This window comes from Peromyscus californicus, unplaced genomic scaffold, assembly GCF_007827085.1.
Source record: "Peromyscus californicus insignis strain IS unplaced genomic scaffold, ASM782708v3 Scaffold_4__1_contigs__length_199733344, whole genome shotgun sequence".
Lineage (NCBI taxonomy): Eukaryota > Metazoa > Chordata > Mammalia > Rodentia > Cricetidae > Peromyscus > Peromyscus californicus.
In genome coordinates this window covers 100,161,973-100,189,285 of record NW_026294562.1, presented here as the reverse complement: position 1 = coordinate 100,189,285, position 27,313 = coordinate 100,161,973, and the positions used below count along the sequence as shown (strand labels likewise).

Sequence of the window (27,313 nt, the reverse complement as noted above, 5' to 3'; positions counted from 1 at the left end):
GGTGGTTGTGACATAGACTGCAAATCTCCTTTCTGATGCATTCTGTCCAGTGCTGTATATTCATCCTATGTAGATATGGCACTACTAACCCCAATTAAGAAGATGTTCTTTTCTCTCTGAGGAAATTCATTCTAATTAGTGCTCTATTTCTGTCCTTCTGTCATAAAACAAAGGTCACCAACTGGTAGTCCTTGACTGTTTTGGATACTTTGGTCCTAATAGTTTACAAGACTGGAGATGTTAGAGTAACCCAGTCTTTGCTATTCTGTCCCAGTGCCTGGAAAGCTGCAACCTTAGGTGTTGACTTTAGGATTTGACTTTGTATCATGTACTTAATATTATGGTGCAGCATCAAGGATGATTCCATGATAAGGGCTGCCCTTTATCTTCAACCTCAATACAACAGATGTATTCTCTGTACTTTTATATGTGCTGGTGTTGGAAATAAAGGGAAAAAGGGAAGGTGCTTTGGAAGGTGCTGCTTTGGAAGAAGTTTCCTAGTGGCATCGGTCTGGGAAACAGTTGAAGTTGCTATATTATCTTAAGTGAACAGTATGAGTCACAGCAGAGGAAGACCCAAGCTAGCTTTATTCATGTTCAGGATGACCACTGATAAGTAACTTGGATCTAAACAGATGACTAGGTGTGGTCAGGAAAAGAAGGGGAGTGAGAGAGTAGCATGTACAAATCATTGGATTGATGAAAAGGTTGGTACTTTCAGAGACTAGGAATTTATTACCATCATGAATAGGAGAAAGAAGCAGTTGATGCTCCAATAACATTAGGTAGGGCTCAGACCATAGAAGGTTTTGCAATAGACTGTCCAGTTTCACTTTAAGGTGGAGTTAGGGATTGCAAAGAATCCCAGCATAGAACAAAATGAACCTTTGAAGTTAGTAGTCAGTTATACCTTTTCTTATTTTTCTCCATTGCAGATCTTCTAGCACATTAGCTTTTGTTAGCAGGCACTGAGGAAATATCTATCTTCTACATCCTCTATGGGACTCAGATTTGAGGGATCTGCATTATTCCCAGGATTCCCAGGATTGTACATACATACATACATACATACATACATACATAGTTATATTGTCCTTAAAAGATGCCCACCACCACCACCACACACTTACTTTGTTTCAGGTACTATTCTAAGCTGCTATCACAAATTAACTCATTTATAAGTAAGTGGCTTATGTATGAGGGTATTGTTGTTACCTCCATTTTACAGGTGATGTACATGATGCATTAAAAGTAAGTGGTAGACCCACAATTCAAACTGGGACAACCAGCTCTAGAAGCAAGGTCTAACTTGAATTCCAGCCAGTATAACTCTCTTAATGACTAAGACATCTGTCCAGCATTCTGTGTGTTGTAGGATAAACTCAAATAAGAGACAGTCTTTCAGTTATTTAGTAACTGGATACCTTGCTCTGTGCCCGGGCCTATACTTATAGATGGGTTTAGGGAACTAAATTTATTATTCATTTAGATATTCTAGGGAATTTATAAAGTAAGTGAATAAAAAGATAAATGATAAATATAGTCTATTTCTTGAGTTGCTTAGGGAAAGCAGAAAGGGGCTAATTAAATATTAATTATAGTGTTGTGGGAGTACTGTCATAAACGTGTACCCAAGAACTAAGGGAACAAATAACTAAGGGGCATTCAATTAACTTACCTAGAAGTGTGGAAAACTACACAGAGGCAATGACTTTAACAGGCATAATGTTTTAATAGGCATAACACATTTCATGTGGAGCATGTTGTGGAAAGGCTTGGAGCTATAAAAGTGCATGATTTGCTCAGGGGCCTGAAATGGCTTGGTAGTTCTAGAGGGTAATTAGTTGTTTTTTTCTGGAAATAGCTAGAAAGTAAATATTTTAGGGTTTATTAGCCATAAAGATTCTGTAGCAACTACTCATTTCTATTTTTTTTTTTTTCGTTTTTCGAGACAGGGTTTCTCTGTGTAGCTTTGCGCCTTTCTTGGGACTCGCTTGGTAGCCCAGGCTGGCCTCGAACTCACAGAGATCCACCTGGCTCTGCCTCCCGAGTGCTGGGATTAAAGGCGTGCGCCACCACCGCCCGGCCTTTTTTTTTTTTGGTTTTTCGAGACAGGGTTTCTCTGTGTAGCTTTGCGCCTTTCCTGGAACTCGCTTTGTAGACCAGGCTGGCCTCGAACTCACAGAGATCCACCTGCCTCTGCCTCCCGAGTGCTGGGATTAAAGGCATGCGCCACCACCGCCCGGCTCTATTTTTTTTTTTTTTTGAATTAGTGTCTCACTATGTAGTCCTGACTATTCCAAAACGTGCTATGTAGACCAGGCTGACCTTGAACTCAAAGAGATATGCCTGCCTCTGCTCCTGAGTTCTGAGATTAAAGGCGCTGGTCATCACACCTGGTTTCAGTTCTACTTTTGTAGCATGAAATTAGCTATAGATACTGTGTCAATGAATTAGCTGGGCTGTATTCCGATGAAGTTTTACATAGTGGGGCTGGGGATGTGGCTCAGCTTTTAGAGGCATGCTTGCCTAGTATGCACAGAACCCTGGGTTTGATCCCCAGTATCACATATACTGGGCATGGTGTTAGTAAATGCTTGTAATCCCAGCACTCTGGAGGTGAAATCAGGAGGATTAGAAATTCAAGATCATTCTTGGCTGTATAATATATTTGAGGCTAACCTAGGATACATACTAAAACAAACAAAACCCAAATGGAAAACAATTTATGTAAATAAAAAGATTGTAAACTGGATTTGGCTTATTATAGCTTTAGTATCATGACCCCTGGTCTGGCAGGGAGGGAGAGTATGAAGGAATGTCACTGGAAAGTAAGTCTATAGGCCACATTTTCAAAAGCCCCAGTGCCAGGCTGTGAAACTAGGGTTTTATCTTGTAGGTAATGAGGAACCATTGGATTTTAAGTAGAGGAATTGGTCTAGTTAGATTTGTATTTCATAAAGGTCATTCTAGTGCTTTTTGTCTTGTTTTGAGACAGGATCTATGTAGCCCAGGATGATCTCAAACTGCTGATCCTGACATCCCAAGTGTTGAGATTATATTTGTGTACCACTGTGGGGTCCCCCTTTTCCTCATGGTCCATTGGCCACCAGTCCAAGAAGACAAAGGGACAGAAGCTACAACAGAGCCTTGGACGGCCTGTTAACATGGTGGAAATAGCCTTCTGGGAGACAGCTTCAGTGAGACAGTTCAACTTCATTTCAGAGTATAGGGGCTATATAGGATTGGGGTGGTAGCTGGGGCAAATCTTATCATTTAGCTGCATCAGTGGCAGCATGGTCCTATGAAAATAGCTAGAGCATGCTACTTAATTACCATGTGGGCAGCAAGGGAAGAGCATTTGAGAAACTGTGTCAAGGGTCATCCTTGAGACAAGTCAGGCATCTTCCAGATAAGGCTAGGTAAAGAGCAGAAAGCCCTCACTAGGGGAGGGGAGGGAGGCCTCCATATTGTACCGAGCCTGGGGAGAGCTGCTAAGCTGTGGTAGACTGCATCCTCTGACCAGTGGGGCCTCCTAACAAGTATTGAGATTATATTTGTGCACCACTGTACCTCTTTTCATTCTAGTATTTGAATTGGCAGAAGACCTAGATGTATAAAGGTGAGTGAGTAATGACTATTCTTGCTGGGCAGTGGTGGTACATGCTTTTAATCCCAGCACTCAGGAGGTAGAGGCAGGAAGATCTCTGTGAGTTCAAGGCCAGGCTGGTTTACAAAGCAATAGCTGGTGAATGTCACTGAGAACAGTTATTTCACCTCTGAAACATTCTTGTCCTAGTACTTGGTGTAAATGGCACCTTGAGCTATGACAGCTAAAATGAGAGTCATTAAGCTCAATGTGGTGGCTCTTTTGTAATTTCAGTACTGAGGATGCAGAAACGGTAGGGTCCCATGTTTGTGGCTAGTCTGAACTACACACCAAATCCCTGCATTGAAAAACAAACAGACAGACAACAACAAACTAGGCATGGTGGCGCATGCCTATACTCTCAATACTTGGAGGTGGAGGCAAGAGGATCAGGAGTTCCAGAGTAGCCTGGACAAATAACAAAAACAAAAAAGTGAATCATTGCTAGATGTTTAAGATACAAAGAAGAGCTGAGAAAATGGGTTTTAATGTTTTGGGGGAGGAGAAAGTAGAGGTGCTGTTTTGTTTGTGAAACATAGACCTGTAGTGAGGATCAAGGCTGAATAGTAGAGGAAGGAGACAGTGGTACTGAGGGGTACCCCTGGAGAGCTGCTCAGATCCCTGCACCTGAAGATGTGCTGCTCTTCTGGTTTTAAGTGAGTCCTGTCCCCTGAGGAAGCTAGCTGGGCCTGTGCTGAGGGAATCTAGAGCTGTGTTTTCCTTCTTCTCTGCTACCACCCACAGGACTTCACTACTGCTTGGGATCAGCTTTGTGCTACCTCATGGAAGAGCACTTTTCTGAGCTCATAGAGCTAAATATACCTAGTGACAGCTGGTGCTTTGGCACTTAGGCGAGCTACTGAGCTGTCATTCTAGCCAATGCTACATTCCCCATGGTAAGACAAAACTTTTAGGGCACCTCCTTGGACCTTCTTGAGAGAGGAGCTCCTTGTTCTGAACTTGAAACAGTAAATCCCTGTTTTGAGAGCCAAAAAGCAACCTGATTTTTGTTGTTGCTTTTTATTGCTTTTAATCATTGTTCTAATTAAGACTCCAGGTATTTATTGGATATACGACAATATTTAGAGTAAAATGTGGTTAATACTTATCTAAAATATAGTGGGAATTGGAGTTCTAGTTTAATATAACATTCTTATCTCAGTATTGTAATGTATGCTTGTAATCCTATCATGCAAGAGGCAAAGGTAGAAGAATTCCTGCAAGTTTGAGACCAACCTTGTCTACATACTGAGTTCCAGTTCTAGGCTAGGCAGGTATACATAATGAGACCCTGACTCAAGACAAAACAAAGAAAGAAAAGGGAAAAAATACTTTTTTAAAAGGCAGGCTCGTGTATAGCCCAGGATGGTCTCAGACTTATATATGTAGCTGAGGCTAACCTTGAATATCTGATCCTCCTCCTTCTACCTCCCAAGTACTGGGATTACAAGGTATGCATTACTTTATTTATGCATTATATTACTGGGTAACTAGGAGGGAGCTTCTGCCAGGGGACATATGGTTTTGAAGGGAAGATAGATACATAACAACTCCTATAGAAATGCACACTGGAGCTGTGGGAGCATAAAAGGTTATCTTTGGTCAAGAAGTTTCTGTTTTCTGTATTTACCTACTTTTGAGTTATGCTTTAAGCTTCGAAGTGCTTTTGTGTACACCAGGAACCATTAACTTCTGTGCCTCTGTGGGACTGAGAGTCTCATGGCTGAGCAATGTGAGCTGTATAGATGCCATGTAGAATGTGAGTGGTGGGAGCACATGCTCTTCAGAAGGGGCCTGCCATCCTGTTGCACATGCATGTGAACCCAGGAGTGGAGCCAGGAGGATGAGGCTTGACTCTTCATTAGCTCCTTCAGCACCAACTCTCCAGCCTCCAGGTTCCCTTTCCACTTAGATATGGGCAATTGATATTTTCCTCAATTTTAAGTAAAACATGAAGAAAGTCGTCTTCATTACCTGCTACATTTCAGGCTGGAGAGATGGTAGTTAAGGTCATACTGCTCTTCCAGAGGACCTGAGTTGTCCAGCTCCAGGGGGATCTGATACCTCAGGTTTCTCATATGCACAAATATACATAGAGACATAAATTTAAAAATTGCATTTGAAATGAAACAGTTTACATAAAACTTCATCAGTTCCCATTCTCCTTTTCTTTTTGTTTTGTTTTTTGATACGGATTTTCTCTGTGTAACAGCCCTGGCTGTCCTGGAACTTGCTCTGTAGACCAGGCTGGCCTTGAAATCAGAGATCCACCTGCCTCTGCCTTCCAAGAGCTGGGATAAAGGTGTGTGCCACCATGCCAGGCCCATTCTCCTTTCTATTTAAGTAAATAGAGCCCGCCCCCCAAAGATCAGCTATCACTGTAGACCTGGCTGACCTGGAACACTATATATAAACCTGGCTATCTTCCAACTCATAGAAATCTGCCCTTGATACCCTTTTTCTTTTCTTTCTTTTCTTTTTATGAGACAGTGTTTCTCTGTGTAGCCATGGCTATCCTGAAACTCACTTTAGAGACCAGGCTGGCCTCGAACTTAGAGGTCTGAGATCCACCCACCTCTACCTTCTGAGTACTGGGATTAAAGACTTGAAGGCCTGTGCCACTGTGCCTGACCAAGCTTTTTTCTTTCTTTCTTTCTTTTTTTTTTTTGAGACATGGTTTTCCTTTCCTCTTTATTTCTTTCTTCCACTTTTTCCTTTCCTCCCTTACTTCTCTCCTCATATAATTTAAAATAAAGGTAAAAAAAATTTTACAAAAGGAGTTCAAAATCATCCTCAGCTATATAGCAAGTTCCAGGCTACTTGAGACTTTGTCCAAAAACAAACTTAAGAATTGTAGCTATTAGGAACATAGCTCAGTTGGTAAAGTGCCTGTTATACCAGTGTGAGGACCTGAGTTCTGATTCCTAGCATCCATATAAAAGTTGAGCACTGCAGCACGTATCTGTTCCTGTAAGGCTGGTGTGGATGGGCACATGGATACCTGGGGCTTGCTGGCCAGTCAGCCTAGCCTAATTGATGGTTTCCAGGTTTAGTGAGAAGCCCTGTCTCCAAAGGTAAGGTGAATGTTGACCTCTGACTTCTGCAAACACATACACCCATATGTACATGTGTCCACACGGATGCACAAATATACTAAACATTTTTTAAATGTTGACTCTTCTTTGTTCCCTCTTATGGCTTGTTGAATTTACTGTCCCTCTTTCTATAATTTAAAAAAAGTATGAGGGAAGAATTCTAACGTATCTTTTTTTTTTCATAAGAAACATATAACAAAGCAAAAAAAAAGTTCTCTTTGGCAACAGAGACATTCACATAAGGCCTACATGTAAAATATATGGAAAAAGGGTTTACTGCATGTCTCACTGTGCCACACTGCAGGTCCCAGGACAAGATTTTCCCTTTCTTCCTTTTTTTCTTTTTCCTTTTTTTCTTTTAAATTTTATTTTGTTTTGTTTTGAGAGGGAGGGAGATGGGTAGGATCAGGAGGCATGATGTGAAAGACACAAAGAATAAATGAAAAGAAAGTTTAAAAAAAGAAAAACATGAGTAGGGTTTGTAAGTAATACATTGGGAATGTGTGTAGCTGGAGACTTATGTGGAGATCTTGGTCTTCCTGTGACTTATATGTTTTTCCCTTGCAGTTCCTAAGGGAAGACCTCAATTACCATGATCCAACAGTAAAACACAGCACCTTCCATGGTGAGGATAAGCTTATCAGCGTGGAGGACCTGTGGAAGGCGTGGAAGTCATCAGAAGGTAACGGGCAGCCTGGTCGTCAGTCCTAGTTGTCAGAGGTTTAGAGAAGAGAGGAGATGAGTAGATACCTGACCTTAAAAGGACATGAACAAAAAATGCTTAACAAGATGTAAATTACTGAAATTATTCTATATACAGTCATGTAATAAGACTGAGTTATGGTCATTATGCTGGGAAAGGGATTTGAAGTTGTCCTTCATTAGGATGTCTTGAATTCCATCCTAACTCAACTTCTGTCCTCACACTATCCCCCATAGAAATCTACTAGCTTATCACGTCATCTCCAGAGATAAGAGCTTGCTGTTCTCTTGAGGCAGCCTGTTCTGTCCTCCCTGCCCAGTCCCCAGCTCTGGAGTCCAGATGATTCAAAGGTTGAGTGGCAGCAAAGATGCGTCCATTCCTGAATTCCCCCCAAACTTGAATAGTCCTTCGTCTTTGAAGAAAACATTTTCAGCTTCTTTCTCATCTAGGTTTCCTTTTTGTAAGCATTTTTTATAATATCTTTCTTAGATCCTTGAATTGGGCACAGACTCCCAAATATGGTTTGATCCATACAGAGCTGAATTGCATTGCCAACTGCTGAGTTCTGAACCCTGGGCATGTGCTAGCACTGCCTGATTAAATGCTAGTGCCCTCTGTGGTCATATTACTGATTCATATTGAATTTATCAGAAAAACTTTAGATCTTTCCAATAATAAAGCTCCTAAACCATGACTACCTTTTTTTTTTCCCCTCTGGAGCATTTTATTCAGAATTCTGAGTGAAAGAGTATATTTAATTTTATAAGACTCAACAGGGAAGAAAATAATAGGTCTTTAGCCTCCTCCTTATTTATCTCTGTGGCTAGAGCATCCTTGGATCTCAACAAGATTGGAAGCAGTGACTTGGCATGTAGTTGAATTGGTAGATGGCTTGCTTCATATGCATAATGCCCCAAATTTGCTTCCCAACACTGGATAAACCAGCTGTGGTGGTTTATATATAATTTCAGCTCTTGGGAAATGGAAGCAAGAGAATCAGAAGTTCAAGATCATCCTCACTAAGGGCAGCCTTGGATGAAACCCAGTTGCTAAAATAGATAGATTTTAGATAGATAGATAGACAGACAGACAGACAGATAAGCAAGATTGGAAACAGTCTTGTCCCAAAGGTCTTATAGAACAGATGTGCCCTAGTTTACTTTCTTTTGCTGTGGCCAAAACTTAGGGAAGAAATGGTTTATTTGGCTTATAGCTCACAGTCTATCATCAGGAGAAGCCAAGGCAGAAACTCAAATCAGGAACTCAAGGCAGGAACTGAAGCAGAGGCCACAAAGGGGTGCTGCTTACTGCCTTGCCTTTCATGGCTTGTTCAGTCTGCTTTCTTATACCATTCAGGACCACCTGCCCTGGGATGGCACCACCACTAACTAGCCGCTTGTGCTTTCCCATTTCAATCATTAATTAAAAAATGCCTCACAAACTTACCTACAGGCCAGTCTTTTTTTTTTTTTTTTTTTTTTTTTTTGGTTTTTTTTTTTTTTTTTTTAAAGATTTATTTATTTATTATGTATGCAGCATGTGTGCCTGCAGGCTAGAAGAGGGCACCAGATCTCGTTTACAGATGGTTGTGAGCCACCATGTGGTTGCTGGGAATTGAACTCAGGACCTCTGGAAGAGCAGTCAGTGCTCTTAACCTCTGAGCCATCTCTCCAGCCCTACAGGCCAGTCTTATGGAGACATTTTCTCATTTGAGGTTCCCTCTCCCCAAACAATCTTAGCTGACAAAAAAATAACTCAATAGTACAAGGTGTTAAGAAAGGTTAAACTTGGGCTGGAGAGATGTAAGCAGTTAAGAACACCAGCTGCTATTTCAGAGGTCCTGAGTTCAATTCCGAGCAACCACATGGTGACTCACAACCATCCGTAATGAGATCTGGTGCCCTCTTCTGGTGTGCAGGGACACATGCAGGTGGAGCACTCATACACATAAAATAAATAAATCTTAAAAAAAAAAGAGAGGGAGAGAGAGAGAAGGGTTAAACTTGATTGACCCAAGGTTCAGAATTTTGAGACTGTCTCCCTGTATTGCCCATGCTGGCCTCAGACTCTTGGGTCCTCCTTTCTCAGCCTCTTAAGCAGCTGGGACTATAGGCACCTGCCACTGTTTATAATTTTCCTGGATGAGGAAATTCAGGATTAGGCTTATAAACTTGTGTGTTCACTGTCATGCATTTAGGAGAGCCGGGACTGGATGTAGATCTTCTGATCCTTGTAGACCAATACATTTCCTTGTCATTTGGTGGCAGAAAATACTACTTTTAGTAGAATGAGGTTGTTTTTATTTTTATTCAGATTTTTATGTAGGACTGTAGAATTGTGGATCTGAGAAGGAATATGCATATATAGATAGAGAACATTAGATTTGCAGCAGGAGATGAAGTCTAATCCTAATTCTATGGTGGGGTGAAAGGGAGTTGCTGCTACTTAGCTGTTTTATCAGTTTAGAAGAAGCATGTAAAGAAGCATGAAGGAGAAAGCCTCCTGGAAATCTGTAGAAGCGAAGACTCCACCGCTGCCACCCACACCCTGATCATGTCTTTATAGCTCCTGAGCAGCTCAGGCTGTCTCCTGATGAGACCTGAAGCAATGGCATGAGTGCTGGAGTTACATTAGCGTTGCCAGGAAAAATCTTCCATTAGTTCTGTTTAATTTTGATTTTCTGTTCTAATAACATGATGATAAAGAGCCTAGTTTTTAAGAGTAGGTTTTATAAGTATGAACTTAGAATTCAAGAGGCAAGGAACACATTCTTGGCCTTTCCTACAACCTCAAAGAAAAGTAATTGAGAAAGGAAAGTGATCATGGGAAGGCAGAAGCAGAGGTTTGAATCATAGTTCTAGAAAACAGCCCCACAATTTGCTGGTAACAACTTTGTTTCGGGACTTAGCAACTATTTGGAACACTTCCAGTGTCTTTCAAATTACAGGAACATGGAAGACAATGAAGTAAATTTTTTAGAAGGGCCTGGGACTCATTTACCCTGAGCAGTAAAACATAGTAACATACAGCAGAGTGCCTCACTGCCGAGAAGTCATGTACATGTACCTTTTAAGGACTGGTTTACCATGTGGTTTGATAGACTAAGAAGAACCTTCTTGTGTCTAACAATTTGCCTCATTATTTAGAAAAAGGCCCCTGTTCTTTCTAGAGGGACAGTTTCCAGAACTACAAAAAGCATGTAGTATTCTGGCACTAGTTCAAATTGGCTGGTGTAGCTAACAGTGTAGCTAACTGGTGTAGATATCAGCTTTAGTCACTTATGTCCAGAAAATTAGCAGGCTAATGTCATTCCTTTTTGTATGATTATTGTTGTTAACATTCTCTGACTATTGTTGGAAGCCAGTGTTTGTTTTTCTTTCCTTTTTTCCTGTGTTATTTAGATCTTAGCAGAAAAGTTTGCAAATCTTACACTAACCAGCTCTGGTTTTAATAGTAAAAACAACAGCAACTCAGAAACTACTCTGATACTTTTATAGTACTTCATACATGCTAAGCACTATTCTAAGCATTTTTCTTCATTCATTTCTCAAAATAACCTTATGATGTATGGTTATTGTGGTTATGTGTTATCTTTATTTTCAGATGTGGAAAATGAGGCAAAGAGATTAAGTGGGACAATGTACTATAGTTCTTTCACTAACTACCTGGCGTTACTTCAGATATCACAGATTCAGATCATGGTTCCTAACATGTCTGCTCTCAGTGCTGACCGACATCAGTTATAAAGCTGGGGAATTCCCAGGCTGTCTGTACTTTCCTGCAGCTTCTTTCACTCCCCTTTCTGTTAGTAGTTGCCACATTTTTGAGAGATCAAGAAAATTCATCTATTCCCTCCTTCCTTTCGTTTCTTGAGGCTGCACCTCAAGTGGCCAAGGCTAATTTTGAACTTTTAATTCTCCTGCTTTTCTGTCCCCCAAATCCTGGGATTACAAGCATGTGGCACCTGGTGCTTGCAACTACCCCCCCCCCCCAACCATGCTGTTTTTTAAGTGCTGGCACTCAAATCCAGGCCCTCACTAATGCCAAGCTTGTTACCTACCACTAAGCTAGTCGCTGAAACACCTAGATAATTTTTCTTTCTGATAATTGCACCAAAATTGTCAGTTATGTTGTGATTTAATACTTAACACAATCATTTTTGTGTTTTATTTTAAATATACACTAGAAGATAAACAGTCTTACTTCCATCCCCATATAATAGGGAAACTGTACATCCCTCTCTGCCACCAAGCCTAAGATTCTTCCTCTCTGATACCTTATGTACATCTCCTGTGCTGCTGCCATAGCTCAATTTAGCAGCTTTTTCATGTGAGTTACTGCGGTGTAGTTGACATAAGTTGTAAACAAAATGTACTATATTCTGTGTGTTAGCATATGCACACAGTTGTGAAGCCTGACTATGCTCATAACTTCATACCCTCTCTAATCTCTCCTTCCCCTGGATCACTACTGAACTACCTTCTGCCAAGTTGAAGTCACATTTTCCAGAGTTTTATTGAAATAGAATTCTATAATATATACCCTTTAAAATTTAGTCTCTTGAATTTGATATAATTATTTTGAGATTCGTATTTTACATGTATAAAAAGCTCATCTTTTTTATTCCTGAGTATTAACACATTGAAGAGATGTGCTTCAATTGTTTTTATCCATTTACCTCTTGTTAAGACATTTGAGCTACATCTAGTTTCTGTTTATTATAAATAAAGCTGCAGTGACCATTCAAATATGAGTCATGTGTATTTTCTATGTTCTAGGAAAATACCTAGGATGGGATGACTAGATCACATGGTAGATATTAAGAAATTATCAGTGTTTTCTAAAGTAGCTATGTTGTTGCATACTCCCATTAACAGTGTATGAGACTCTCAGCTCCCCCATCTCCTTGCAAATATTTGTTGTAAACAATCTGTTAAATTTTAGCATAGTGTAGTGGTGTCTTATTTTGGTGTTAGTTTGTGGTTTCCTTAGTAATTAATGATACTGGACATCTTTTCATACACATACGTTGCTATTTGTATATCTTTTTTGGTGGAGTATCTTTTAATCCTAGGCCTATTTTTTTTTTTAAGATAGCATCTTATATAGTTAAGGCTTGCCTTAAACTGCTATATAGCTGTGGTGAGCCTTGAACTCCTGATCCTTCTGCCTCCACCTCCTGAGTGCTTGGATTGCAGAAATAAATCACCATGCCCTGTGAGTGTGAAATAATCCCCCCGCCAGCTTTTTAATATGAAGGCCAAAATCACTGATTTAAAGAAACCCTTTCTTCTTCATCCTCTTTTTTTTTTCACGTCTTTGTTCATGATATGTATGCATGCTTGCATATATATGAGTGTATATATATGAGCATGTACACAAGTGTGGAGAGGTCTGAGGCTGACATTGTGAGTGTTCCTCAGTCATTCTCCACCCTGTTCGTTGAGGCAGTGTCTCAATGCTAGCTCAGAATTCACTGTGTGTTACAGACTGGCCATAGAAATTTGTAGCAGTCCTTTGGTCTCTGCTTTTGACTGCTGTGATTACAGGTGTTATCTAGCCATGAACTGGCTTATATATCCAGGGCCCTCAAACTCATGATTCTCCTGCCTCTGTTTCCCTAGTGCTTATATTACAGTTGCACCCATCACATTCAGATGAAACCTTTACAGTTTTATAATTTTTTTTTATGTCCTAACATATAGTCTGTTCCATGTGCACATGCTCATCAACACCAATATTCTATTGGATAGTGTATAAGTGCCAACCAAGACATTGGTTGATGATATTAAGTCTACTTAACCTTATTGATTTTTCTGGCTGCTTCGTCTATTATTTACTGAGAAAGGAACACCTATATTTCTTGCTGTAAGTATGGCTTTGCTTGTTCCTTTTTGTAGTCTTTGCTTCATGTATTTCGAAGCTCCGTAATTGGTCCATAAAGATTTACAGTTATTATATCTTCGTGATTAATTGGCCCCTTTAGCATTATGAAATGACATTCTTTAATTCTGTATCACATTCTTTTCTCTAACGTTTGTTTTGGTGTTAATGTAGCTGTTTTTTCCCCAAAAGAGGGAAAATTTTTATTTGGCTCTTGATTTCAGAAGCCTTGTTGCCTTTTGTAGGTAGTAAGGCAGAGCATTCTGGCAGAGAGTGCATGGCAGGGGAAACTGCTTATTTCATGGTGCCTGGGAAGCAAAGAGAGAGTGTGTGATTAAGTGATCTGGGCTTCTAATACCCACATGTCACAAATGACCAAACTCGGTTCTGCTAGGCCACACCTACAGGTTCTACCACTTTCAGGTTTTGGGTTGTTTTTGTTTTCCCTGTTATAGTTTACTGTATCTTTTTCTGTCTTTTTTCATTTTGATCATTTATTTTTGTAGTACTGAGGGTTGGACCCAGCCCTGTATGTGCTAGTCAGGTGCTCTCACATTGAGCTGTATCCCCTCAATATGTATTTAAAATACATATGTATATGTATTTAAAATACATACTAGGCAGGTATGTTTTACACCTGTCATGCCAGCACTTGGAAGATTCAAGTAGGCAAATGGCCTTGAATTTGAAGCCAGACTGAGCTACATAGTGAGATTGGGGTGGTGGGTTGGGGATTTAGCTTAGTGGTAGAGCACTTGCCTAGAAAGCGCAAGGCCCTGGGTTCAATCCTCAGTTCTAAAAAAAAAAAAAAAAAAAAAAAAGACAAAAAAATGGGGTGGAGTACTGCTGGATGTGGCGATGCATGCCTTTAATCCCAGCACTCAGGAGGCAGAGGCAGGAAGATCTCTGAGTTCAAGGCTAGCCTGGTCTACAGAGCAAGTTCAAGGACAGCCAGGGCTACACAGAGAAACCCTGACTCGAAAAACCAAAACCAAATCAAAACAAAAATCCCAGCATTCAGGAGGGAAAGGCAGAAGGATCTCTGTGAGTTCAAGGCCTGCCTGGTCTACATAGTGAGCTTCAAGATAGCCAAGACTACATAGAGAGACCCTGTCTCAAAAAAAAGGGAGTCGTCTTAAGGGGTAGTATGCTAGCCCTAGCATACATGAAACCCTGGGTTCTGTTCTTAGCATGGACTGTGTGAACCAGGTATAATGAATGACACACTCCTGTAAATCTCAGCACTTAGGGGATGAGGGCAGTAGAGTCAGGAGTTCAGGATCATCTTTGGCTACAGAAAGTTGTAGGCCTCTTTTGGATACCTCAGACCCTGCCTCAAACAAACAAACAAAACCAATCAAACATTCAATATAAATGTCTCCTTTTGGAATCTTTTCTGAAAACCACATTCTAGATAATGCGTGCTGTCTTCCCATAGCCTCTTATGTTTATCTCATCATAACACTTAAATACTAATTACAGTCTGTTCCCCTGCCTGTTTCCCTATCAGTTTGCTTGAGGTCAGCACCTTATATGATCCCATTTTCTAACACTTAGTACTGTACTCAGCCTAGATTAGGAAAGATGTCAAAAGTTTGTCCTTGTCCCTGCCATTGTTCTGTTTTATAGTTTCATATTCCAAAGCTCCAAAGTTGTCTGCTGTTGTGCAGCCATACTGCCAGTGTTCCTCTAAGCTGCTTTTCTCTGGGCTTTGTTGTAGCTCTGTGTATGGCCTTTAATAGAGTGTCCTTATGGGGTTTAATAGCCCAGAGTTTCACACAGTAACCTAGTGGAGTGGGCCTGTTGTGCAGCCTATGCCCATGACCCAGATTACTTTACAGTGATGTTTCAGAATTTGATATTGACATCATACTAGGAAACTAAGATTCCCAGATAGTGGCAGTGAGAAGGGAACCTCTCAGGTAACCCAGTTCCAGGCTACATCCCATCTTTAGGAAGAGCCACTTTGGGAGGATTTTGTAGCTGCTATGGTTTACTCATATTTAGAATAGACAAAACTCAGTTATTGTTCAATTAATTTTAAAGTTATTATTTTTATTTTATGTGTATGGATGCTTTGCTTGCATGTATTGCTGTGTGCCATGTGTATGCCTGGTACCCACAGAGGCCAGAAGAGGGTGTCAAATCTCCAGAAGTGGAACTGGAGTTAGAAGTGGTTGTGAGCTGCCATGTGAGTGCTGAGAATGAACCAAATTCCTCTAGAAGAGCAGCTAGTGTCCTTAATCTCTGAGCCATCACTCCTGCTCCTTCAGTTAATTTTTTAAGTTAGCCTACAAGAAAGCTTTGTCTGCCTTTTCTGTTGATTAGATTGATGTCTTCCTCCGAGCCTCCACATCACCTAATCTCTCTTAAGACAGCACTTACCACACTGTATGCTTGTTCATTTCCTCTTACATCTTCCTCTTTCTGAGAGAGCTTTAAGGATGGAGTTCATGGAGATTTGTGTCTGTGCTGGCAACATCCCCCAGCACTTTCTACAGTAAATATTAATAAAAGCTTGGTGAATGGGTGTGTAAACAAATGGTATGATAGCCTGATCATCCTGCCTCTACCTCCCAAGTGCTGGTGTTCCAGATGTGTACCACCATAGTTGGCTAGCCACTATTCCTTTAGAACTTACTATAGGAAGTACAGTATAGGAAAGGAAGTTCCATATATCTTCACTACACCCTTCAGAGAACTCTACTTATCACCATTTTATAAGTAACAAAAATGAGACCAAGAAACTTTTAGCAGCTTGTTCATGATCTTATATTTAATAAGTAATGTTTGGTTCAAGGCACAAGATTGCAAAGCCCACACTTGTAACTGCTAGGCCATATTTGACTGACAGACCAAATGACTGACTGAGGCTGACCAGGTGACCAGCTAATTCACTAATAGCTGTGTGAAGGAGACCTAGAGGTTTTGGCAACTTTCCTAGTAGACACAATTCTCTTGGGATGTGGGTTTGAAACCACAGAAGTAGATGAGGGCTTCATCTAGAGGCACCACAAGTCCATTATAGGAAAGAGATACTAACTCAGGAGCTCATTTCTTATTACTTATTCTCTTCCTGGCAAGAGAAATGATTGGCCATGGCCCAGTATCTGCCTTGGCGCATCTCTGGAGGATAGCTGTAGTTGAAGTGCTAGGAGTGAGACTTATTGTTCCTTCTGCTGATTGTGCCCTTACCCCAAGTATCCACATGACTCACAGCTTCATTTTCCACTCAAATGTCACTTCACCAGAGAGGCTGTTTCTTCTTTAAACAAACAAACAACAAAAAACTTTTTTCTTTGTACTTTTATTCTCTTACTGCTTAATTTTTCAATTGTACTTATTTACTACTTGATGTGTTTTTTTTTTCATTTTCATTTGTTATATTACTTATTTATTTTTAAGACATGGTCTTACTCTGTAGCCCTGGCTAGCTTGGAATTTGCTACGTAGACCAGGCTAACCTTGAACTCATAGGATTAAAGGCATGGCTGTAATAATGGCTTGTTTTAGTGTGTGAGTGTGTGGAGGTCGGAGGACGCGTTGCAGGAGTTGCTTTTGTCCTTTCACTTTGCAGGCCCCAGAGATGGAAATTCAGTCTGTCAGGCTTGGGAGCAGCTGCTTTTCCAGTATCTTTACCCACTGAGCTATCTCATGGGCTCAGTCTAGATGGCCTGTTTTGCCTTTACCCTCAGAATCACAAGCACCAGGGGATCTGTGACTTTTGTATTTTGCTGTGTTTCTAGGTCCTGGAGTGGGCTCTAACAAGTAGGGGGTGTTTAATAATTACCCCCATGACTTATCCTTGAGTTGGAGACAACCTGCTTTCAAGAACATATCATTTAGCTTCAGTAGCTTCTTATTTTCCTTGTCTTTATGCATGACCTTGAACTCCATACAAACTGGAGTCTGTGTTGTGTTCTGTGTGTATGACCCACATTTTATAATTCTGTGTCTTGCTGTTCTTATTTCTTTCTTTGGTGGATCCGAATCTCTGTCTACCAAAATTCTGATCACGCTATTTCTTAACATGAGCATTTATTTGTTTGTTTGTTTATTTCATTACTTGTTTTGTTAGTATATGTATGTGTGCCTGCATGAGTCTATGTAAACTACGCATGTGGAACTGGAGTTGCAGTTGAGAACCTCCTGATATGGGTGTGCAAACTGAATCAGGCTGCTCTGTAATATCAGTAAGTTCCCTTAACAATGGAGCCAGCTCTCCAGCCAGTGAACTCCTTTTTAAAATATGTGTACAAGCAATTACTATTGATAGACAGTACCTGGAATAGGGGTCTCTTTCTTATTACTGCTCTGTTTCCAGTGCTTAGTTTGGGAGAGTACTAAATAAATGTTATTGAATGACAATGAATATTTTACAGAAAGAGAAATTGAAGCTCATATCAGTTAATTGATTTATCCCAGTTAGTCCATGGCAGATAAGATGGAAATTAAGGTCTTTAGCTTCAAATTTGTATTATATATTTTATAATACAACTCCTTCAGGGCCAAGCCTGTAATCCCAGCACTTAGGAGATGGAGACTGGAGGGTCAGGAGTTCAAGGCCAACCTTGGCTACATAGTAAATTTGAAAATAGTACAAGCTCCATGTTACTCTTGTCTCAAAAAATAAAATCAACCAAGCAACTGAACATACCCAAAAATAAAGAAAAAGATTGGAGATGACAATTAGTGTCTTGTAGATGCTCTTTCTCTCTTTTAAAACTTTTCTATTTTTGAGAATTTTATACATGCGTACAATGAAATATGATCTCATCTAGTCCTCCTCTCAAGCTCCCCTGTCCCTCCCAACACTCAATTTTCCAATGTCATGTTTGTTTGTTTTAATAACCTAAGTCCATTTTTTGCTGCTATATATGTACATGGGTTGGGACCATCTATTGGAACACGATTCTCCCAATAGCTCTGCAAGTATATCTCTTTTGAGAGTTGTTAGAAGACCTCTAGAGTTTGGCCTTTTCTTGTTCTGGGTAGCATTGTTCATCATTTTGCCTATTGATAGCTTCTTTGATATTCTAGGGACCACATGGACAGGTTTGGTGAGGTGTATGGTTTTAGGATACAGTCTCTTGCTCTAATGTCCTCCTGGAGTTTGGATATGCCAGTCATCTGTAATCTGTATCTGATCTCTTATAAGTCCTTCTTGCTGAATTCTGTAGTCTCTTATTGATAGTGAATACTCTAGTCTTGCTTGTAGCTTGGCCCAGAGTTAGTCGTCAGTCAGTTCTGTCTGTCTGCCTGACTGCCTCCCTCCCTCCCTCCCTCCCTCCCTCCCTCCCTCCCTCCCTCCCTCCCTCTCTCTTTCGGATTGAGGATTGAGGATACAGTCTGAGCCTGGTGGTACATGCCTGTAATCCTATCACTCTCATTGCAGAAGTGGAATTCAAAGTCATCTTTTACTTCATAGCAAGTATGAGGACCTACATTGCCTATATGAGATCCCACCTCAAACAAAACAAAGACACTAACAACAACAACAAAAAATGGAATGAAAAAATAGAACAAGACTTAACTTTTAGGTACTTGAATCTTAGGAATAAGAGGCCCCAGTATCTCAATTAAACTGTTGAGTGAGATCATGTGGGAACTCAGAGTTGCTATCTGAGCTACAGGTAACATGTAGGATGCAGCTCATTATGGCTTATGTTGTTCATATTGCAGTGCTTTCGGTGGATGGCAACATGCTGGCAAGTCCTGCCTAGATGGGGCTGCTGCCTGGGTAACTGAATAATACATAGAGCTAGAAACAAACAAACAAAACATTGCTTTGAGGTTTGGCATGATGCTGAAACCATTATCTCTTTTCTCTGTAGCTGAGCTATATAGGGAGTGATTGGTCAGAAGCCATCCTTGGGGTACAGTGATCCTTTTAGAGAACCTCTGCCTCAATACAGTATTTAGAGCAGTGGTTCTCAGTTAGGGGGCAATTTTGCCTTTTCAGGGACAAATTTAGCAGTATCTGAAGATAAATATTCTTATTGTAACAGCCAGCAGCGTGCTGATGGCATGGAGTGGGTACATGCCAGAGATATTGTCAAATGTCCTGCAGTAATGCAGAGCACAGTCCCTACAACAAAGATAACCCCTTCAAAATGTCACTGATTCAAGGCAGAGAACCACTGGTCTAGAATGACTCTTGCTTGTCTCCATGTCTGTGGAGGGTGCTGATTAGAACATGCCAAGAATCTATGCCCAGGCTTGTGCTAAGGCGTCTTCTTAGTAGACAAAAGGCCCTTGAAGCACCGCTGGCCTCAGGCTTTTCTACCAACAAAAATGGTGCCTTCCTTCTACTCTACATGCCAAGCAGAAAGGCTTCTTTGTGTTGGATGAGGCCACGATCCCTTGGCACAATTACAGGACTGTGTTGTTTTCTGTACTTTACAGGCTGGCACTTGTCTGTCTGCCTCATGTGTATCACTCTCCTATCCCTTCATTACCAGACCTTCCAGACTATAGTAAATGACTACATTGATAATGGGTTAGGATATATTTTCATTTTCAGTAATAATAGCTAATTCATTATACTTTCCTCAGTATTTTTCTTAACACCAACTCCGTTATCCTTTTCAAACCTTGGGGTTTGAATGTATCTCTTGGAAATTAATTTTTCTTTTTTCCCAGTGTATTCTCAACTGGGAACCAGACATTTAACCAGCAGTAACTAGACACCCTTTGAGTAAGTCTGTGTCATCTTGTCTTCTAGGAGCAGTCTTGGAGCACACCCAGTATACCTGCCTCATTCCTCCTGATACCTTTTCCTCTCACCTCCTATATCTCTGCTGATAGTCTAAGCTACTCTCAAAACCACTCAGCATTCGGAGCTTTTATCCTGAGCTCCAGCATCTTCTGAGGGCATTGAGGTAGAATCAGTCCTGTCTTCAACTTTGTTTCGTTCAAGATGTCTTTCTGGTTGTCTCTTTGTAGTCATATTTTAGTGGAAGCAGGAAAATAAAGGGACATATTCCAAATTGCCAACCTCTGTAGTTTATGTGAGATTGATAGAAAACAACCATAGATATGGTTATGCCTTCTATCAGAGGAATATCTGAGTTTTTTTGTTTGCTTGTTTTAAAGATAGGGTCTCTTTATAACACACAGATGGCAGCTAGGTAGTGGTGGCTCACACCTTTAAACCCAGCACTTGAGAGGCAGAGGCAGGTGGATCTCTGTGAGTTCAAGGCCAGCCTGGTCTACAGAGTGAGTTCCAGAACAGACAGGGCTTCACAGAGAAACCCTGTCTCAAAAAACAAACAAACAAACAAACAAAAGGTGTGTGTGTGTGTGTGTGTATTTGTCACTGAAGTTGAGAGCCTGTATTTATATCTAGTTCAGCCAAACTATGCTTTTTTTGCTTCTGTTTTTGCATGTATATATGTGTATTGTGTGTGTGCATGTCACGTGTATTTGTGTTTTTAAATGTGTGTGGGCACGCATGTTGTCTTTCAGTTTCTGTTGCTGTGATACAACACCATGACCAAAAGCACTTGGGAGGAAAGGTTTTATTTCAGCTTATGTTTATAGTTCATCATAAAAGGAAGTTAGCGTAGGAACTCAAGGCAGGAACCTGGAGGGAAGAAGGAACTGAAGCAGAAGTTGTGGAGGAACATTGCTTAACGCTGTTTGCTGGTATGCTCCTCATGGCTTGCCCAGTCTGCTTTTTTACAACTCACAGTGAGTTAGGCCCTCCCACATCCATCGCCAATCACAGAAATGCCCCACAGGCTGTTCTGGTGGGGACATTTTCTCAGTTGAAGGTTCCTCTTCCCAAATGACTCTAGCTTCTGTAAAGTTAACCTAAAACTAGCCATCACACATGGGTATGTGGGGGTGCATGTACATGTATTCACATGTGTGTGGAGAGCAGATATTGACATTAGATGCCCTCCTTAATCCTCTCTTCTTCATGTATTGAGTTAAAGTCTCTCACTTAAATTCAGAGTTCACTGATTCACTAGGCAGCTTTTCCTTGTCTCTGCCTCACAGGTGCTGGGATTACAGGTGGGTCACAGTGCCCACCTGCCATTTATGTGGGTTCTGGGGATCCCAACTCAAGTCCTCATGTTTGTGTGGCAAGTGCTTTACCTGCTGAGCCATGTCCCACCCCCGTTTTTACTTTCACATATTCAAAATAAAATATATATAGAATGGAAACTTTATAGTGAACTATCTTGACCAGTGTTGTGCAATAGAACTTTCTACATTACAGGAAATGTACCATTTGTGAGGTCTAGCATGGTAGCCACTAATCACTTGTATGTAGCTAGAGTTTTCCTGCCTGGCCCACAGTCAGGACAAATCTCTCTCACCCGCCAGTCCCACAGCTGCTCAGACCCAACTAAGTAAACACAGAGACTTATATTGTTTACAAACTGTATGGCCGTGGCAGGCTTCTTGCTAACTGTTCTTATATCTTAAATTAATCCATTTCTATAAATCTATACCTTGCCACGTGGCTCGTGGCTTACCGGCATCTTTGCTTGTCATGACGGCGGCTGGCAGTGTCTCCCTCTGCCTTCCTGTTCTTTCTTTTCTCCTCTCTGTTAGTCCCACCTATACTTCCTTCCTAGCCACTGGCCAATCAGTGTTTTATTTATTGACCAATCAGAGCAATTTGACATACAAACCATCCCACAGCACTTGTAACTATTGAACATTTCAGGGATTGCTAGTACCACTGAAGAATTGAATTATTAACCTGGTTTTAAGAAATTTTAATTAAATAGCCATTGGTGTCTGCTGGCTGCCCCTTGGACAGTGCAATTCTACATGGAAGCTTTACACAAGAGAACAGTGTAAAGTACCCTACTTGTTCTTATCAAGTGCAAAATAGATGTAAGAAGTGGAGAAGTTAATACTTCCTGTCTTGAAAAAGGCTGGACCTCACTTAGCTGACCAGAGCAACCTGAGGTGGACTTAAACTAGCATGACAGCCAAGACTGTTCATGACTTGGCTTCAACTTTCTTCTGCCATAGTGTCCCATAATTCTGTACTCTTATTTTAAAAGTTTATTTATTTTGATGTTTTAAGGTAGAGTCTCAAGTAGCCCAGGTTGGCCTGGAGCTTACTGTCTAGCCAGTGATGACCTTAAATTCCTCATCCTCTTTGCTTCTACCTCCTCAGTGCTGGGATTACAGGTATCTACTATGTCAGGTAGCCCTGACTGGCCTTATTGAAGTAATTCTCCTACCTCAGCTTCCCAGAGTATTGGGATGTCAAGCCATCATAACTATCTTAATAGTTGTATTCTAGACAAATCAGATTTTGCATTTTCTTGGCATCTGGCTTCATTATATATTAAGTGCCTTCTACTCCTATACCTATGAATTATTTTAGATAAACTCCTAATATCTTTTGTTTTATTTTCTTATATAGATGGATTGAACCCTGGGGCTTTTATCTGCTAAGGAGATATTTTGCTATTGAGCCATACCCCAGCCTCCTCACCAAACCTGACCCTGAACATCTTGGGCAACTATGCACTTTATAATTCTTCATCTATTTCTTTTAAAAATTTTTCTTTAGATTTATTTTATTTCATTTATTTTATGTATATGAGTGCTCAATCTGCATGTACACCTTTATGCCAGAAGAGGGCATCAGATCCCACAAGAGATGGTTGTCAGCCCGTGTGGTTGCTGGGAATTGAACTCAGGATGAGCCATCTCTCCAGCCCTTAGATTTATTTTATTTCAATGACTGTTTTGTTCGCATGTACATCTGTGTATCCTAGAACTGGAGCTATGGACAGTTGTGAACTGCCATGTGGGTGCTGGGAATTGAATCTGGGTCTTCTACAAGAACAGGTGTTCCTCACCACTGAGCCATCTCTTCAGTCCTTTCTCCATTTTTTAATTCATGCTTCACTGATGCTATTAAGTTTTTCAACTGGAAACAAACTTCTAAAAATCTTGGCATTATGTGGGCCATCATAAAAGTTTGGTCAAATTGGATGGATGGTTCTCAGTCCTGATAATATTTATAACTTAAAATGTCATTATTTAGGCCTAGGATGTAGCTCAGTTGGTAGAATACTTAGTATACACATGGTATAGAGATTGATCCCCAACACCAAATAAACTGGGTGTGGTTGTACTGACCTGAAATCCTAGCATTTGAGAGGTCAAGGAAGAGGATCAGAAGTTCACAGTCATCCTCAGCTACATATTGAGTGCAAGGCCAACCTGGGATATGTGAGTCCTTATCTAAAAATACATGTTATTTTGTTTTGTTTTAGATAGAGGTAGCCTCAAACTCACTATGTAGCTAAGATTGGTCTGGAATTCATGATCTTTATGTCTCAATATCTCTAAATGCTAGGATTATAGTTGTGTTTCACCAAGCTCAAGTTTAAAAATATTTTTTTAAAAGATTTATTTATTTATTATGTATACAGTGTTCTGCCTGTGTGCCAGAAGAGGGCACCAGATCTTATTACAGATGGTTGAGAGCCACCATGTGGTTGCTGGGAATTGAACTCAGGACCTCTGGAAGAACAGCCAGTGCTCTTAACCGATGAGCCATCTCTCCAGCCCCTAAAAATATTTTAAAATTAAGTTTATGGAGACATAAAGAGGATTCAGATATTTTATTTTGTTTTGTTTTTTTGAGATAGGGTCTATCTATGTAGTCTACACAGGCTTCATACTCACTATCTAGGCCAGACTGGCTTGAAATTCATGACCATCATCTTGCCTGTATGCTGGATTTATAGGCATGAGGCACTATGCTCTCTAATATATTTATTTAAATATAAAGTTTGGTGAAATTTGGTAGATGTTATCATTTCTATAATCAAGATACAGAATGTTTCTTTCCCCTCAAAACATTGGTTTTTGCTCTATCCTGGTCAGTTCTGGCTGAAACCAACCATTGATAGTTTTATTGTATTAGAGTTTCATACAAGTAGATTCATGTAGTGCCTACTCCTTTCAGACTTATGGACAGATGTTATGGGCAAGGGGATGTTAAGCACACAAACGTAGTAAGTGTTAAGGTCATTGTGACCACAGCAGCAAGTATAAGTCAAGGCACACTGCTTCAGAGTATCATAAATTCCTTCAATGCTGTCATCTTTCATACTCAAAAGGAAACAGCTACCGGGAGAAAAAAGGACAAAGCAGGGATATTTTGGAGTAATGTTTTTTCTTGTCTTTCCACAGTGTACAACTGGACTGTGGATGAAGTGATACAGTGGCTGATTACATACGTGGAGCTGCCTCAGTATGAGGAGACCTTCCGGAAGTTGCAGCTTACTGGCCATGCCATGCCAAGGTTAGGAATTGGGCTGGATTTTTCTCTTGAGGGAGTAGGGGACAGGCTGGGAGTGGGTCTGCCTTAAGGTTATTGTGGACAGTTCAGTAAGGCCTCACCCTCAACAGAGTCTGTAGACAGCTGCTCTCCTCATGTCTACTGTGTGTTTGCTATAAAGCAAGAAGGCCACTTTGTGTCTGTTCTCCTGTGTGATAATTCTTATCACTCCTGGGAATCATACTAATGGCTTCTAAATTTAGTGGGTGCTTAGTATATGCCAGGCATGCTCAGTGGGTAAAGTACTTGCCTCTAAGCCATATGACTTGGGTTCAATCCCTGGGACCACATGATGGAAGGGGAAAACTGACTCCCACAAGTTATTCTCTGATCTCCACACATGCACCATATAACATGGCCTCCCCTCCCCCACACACAAAATAAATAGGTAGGTAGCTAGGTAGATAGATAGATATAGTTGTTAAAAAGAAAACTGATTTAAAAGAGAATTGATTTATTTATTAAGTCTATTGTGAGGACTCAATGCTCAATGAGGTGTTACATGTAAAACATCAGAACACTATTAGGCAGTGTTAGTAAATACTGGCACCTTTTTCCTTCTCATTACTTAAAAGTCGATAGCTCAGTAGTGTCACTGAGAATTAGCTTGTAGGAAGTATGATGATAATACAAAATCCATTTTGTGAAATGTGAAAATGACCTTAAGAAGAGTTTAAGAACCTCCAGGCTTTCAGAAAGCACCCCATTTTACATAAATTACACAGAATACCAGGTGTTGTTACACACATCTTTAACCCTAATACTCCAAGAGGCAGAAGCAGGTAGATCTTTGTGAGTTGGAGGCCAGCCTGGTTGACATAATGAGTTCCAGGACAGCCAGGGATGCATAGAGACCTTGTGACATAAATAAAATAAAAATGTACACAAAAGGAAATTGAGGTCTTAGGGGAGGCACCAAGCAGCTTGTAATTAAACAAGTGAGAATGCTTAGGACCAGAAGCCAGATCTCCCGACCAGCTGGTCATAGTGCCTCATTACCTCTCTTGTAGATACCCTTGATTGCCTTCCAAGTTCAGAGGAGGAAGTAGATACTACTCCTTCATGCTCAGACAGAAGTAGAAACCACACACTGTGATGTCAGAAGCTTTTCTTCTAGCTGAGGAAGTAAAGCTGTGTATCAGAAAAGATAACCGATGGTACAGAATAGTATAGTGTTAAATATGCCTTTAGGGGACCCAAGCACGTGTCTTCCACCTTTTTGTCTTATACTACTTTCCTTCTATACCTTCTGTGTTTCAACAGAAAAAAAGATGAAGTCTAATTTTCTTCAGTCATTTTATTATCTTTTTTTTTTAAATAACAAAGTCTTATTGTTAGTGTGGTTAAAGGTCATAAAAACTACATTAGTCTTATTAGGAGTAAGCTATATTGCAATTACTCAGATACTTGCTAATAGGACTAACTCAGTTTTGTTCATAAGTAGTGGGTTAGAAGGCCCAAGAACCAGTGAGTCATTTGAACATGATGTTTTGACCTGGCCTGGACAAGAGAGTACGTTTTCATGTGATGAGAGGTAGGGACTACTACATAATAATCCAGATAATCTCTGGAAGCAGAAGCACAAGTGAAATCACTGGTGAGATGCTCAGCTGGTAAAACTCCTGCTGTATAAGCCTGATCTGTGTTTGAGCCCCAGAACCTTTAGAGGGGAAAAAAAAAAAAAAAAAAAGCAAGGTGTGGTGTAATCCTAGCACTTCACAGTGAAATGGGAGGTGGAGACAGGACAATTTCTTGGAAGCTCATGGACTAGTTAGCCTGGATGACATCTCATGGGAGAAGTAAGAGAAATCCTCCTACAACAATGTGGAAGGGGAGAATCAACTCCTGAAAGTTATTCTTAAACTTCCACATGCACACTGTGGCACATGCATGCCCACACTCATACACATATCATACATATATAAAACAACAACAGGAAAAAGAAGAAATAAGAAGTATAAAAATATGTAATAAATATGGGAATTGCCACAGATTGTTAATCCTTAGAGGGTAGAGCGCTTAGGAGATTGTAGGTCTGGAGGGTGATCAAATTCTTGGTAAATTCTCCCTGTTAAGAGACAAGTTATTGGTGCTGGAAAGATGGCTCAGCAGTAAGAAGACTGGCTGCTTTTCCAGAGGACCTGGGTTCAATTGCCAGCACCCACTTGGTGGCCTAGCCATCTGTAACTCCAGTTCCGGGGCATCAAATGCCCTTCTGGCCTCTGTGGGTACTGCCTGCATCTGGTGTGCAGACATGCACATAGGTAAAATACTTATACACATTAAAACCCAACCAACTAAACAAACAAACAAAAACAAAAAAAACAAAAACCCACCTCACTTGTTGAGACTCTGTGTTCTAGAGTACAGAGGAGAGCAATCATCAAAAGCTGAATGTGTTCCTGGAGGAGATAGGTAATCCTTCCAGGGTATTTTTTTGCTGTCCCAAACCTGACCCCTATTCTTTCCCTTAACAGGCTAGCTGTAACCAACACCACTATGACAGGGACTGTACTGAAGATGACAGATCGGAGCCACAGGCAAAAGCTACAGCTGAAGGCCCTGGACACAGTGCTCTTCGGGCCTCCTCTCTGTGAGTCTTTTTTTTTTTTTAAAGTAATTTATTTAACTTTATTTTATGTACACTGGTGTGA

The 27,313-nt window shown here is 40.6% G+C and overlaps 1 protein-coding gene across 4 annotated transcripts in view; it reads left to right on the top strand.

The window, feature by feature from the left end:
* Stim1 (stromal interaction molecule 1) overlaps nucleotides 1-27,313 on the top strand; it is a 176,297-nt gene that overhangs the window by 123,359 nt on the left and 25,625 nt on the right. For all 4 annotated transcript variants that reach the window (XM_052714495.1, XM_052714496.1, XM_052714497.1 and 1 more), the window contains exons 3-5: nucleotides 7,312-7,426; nucleotides 24,512-24,623; nucleotides 27,137-27,252. In XM_052714495.1, the coding sequence (XP_052570455.1) occupies nucleotides 7,312-7,426; nucleotides 24,512-24,623; nucleotides 27,137-27,252 (343 nt within the window). The remainder of the gene's footprint in view (nucleotides 1-7,311; nucleotides 7,427-24,511; nucleotides 24,624-27,136; nucleotides 27,253-27,313) is intronic.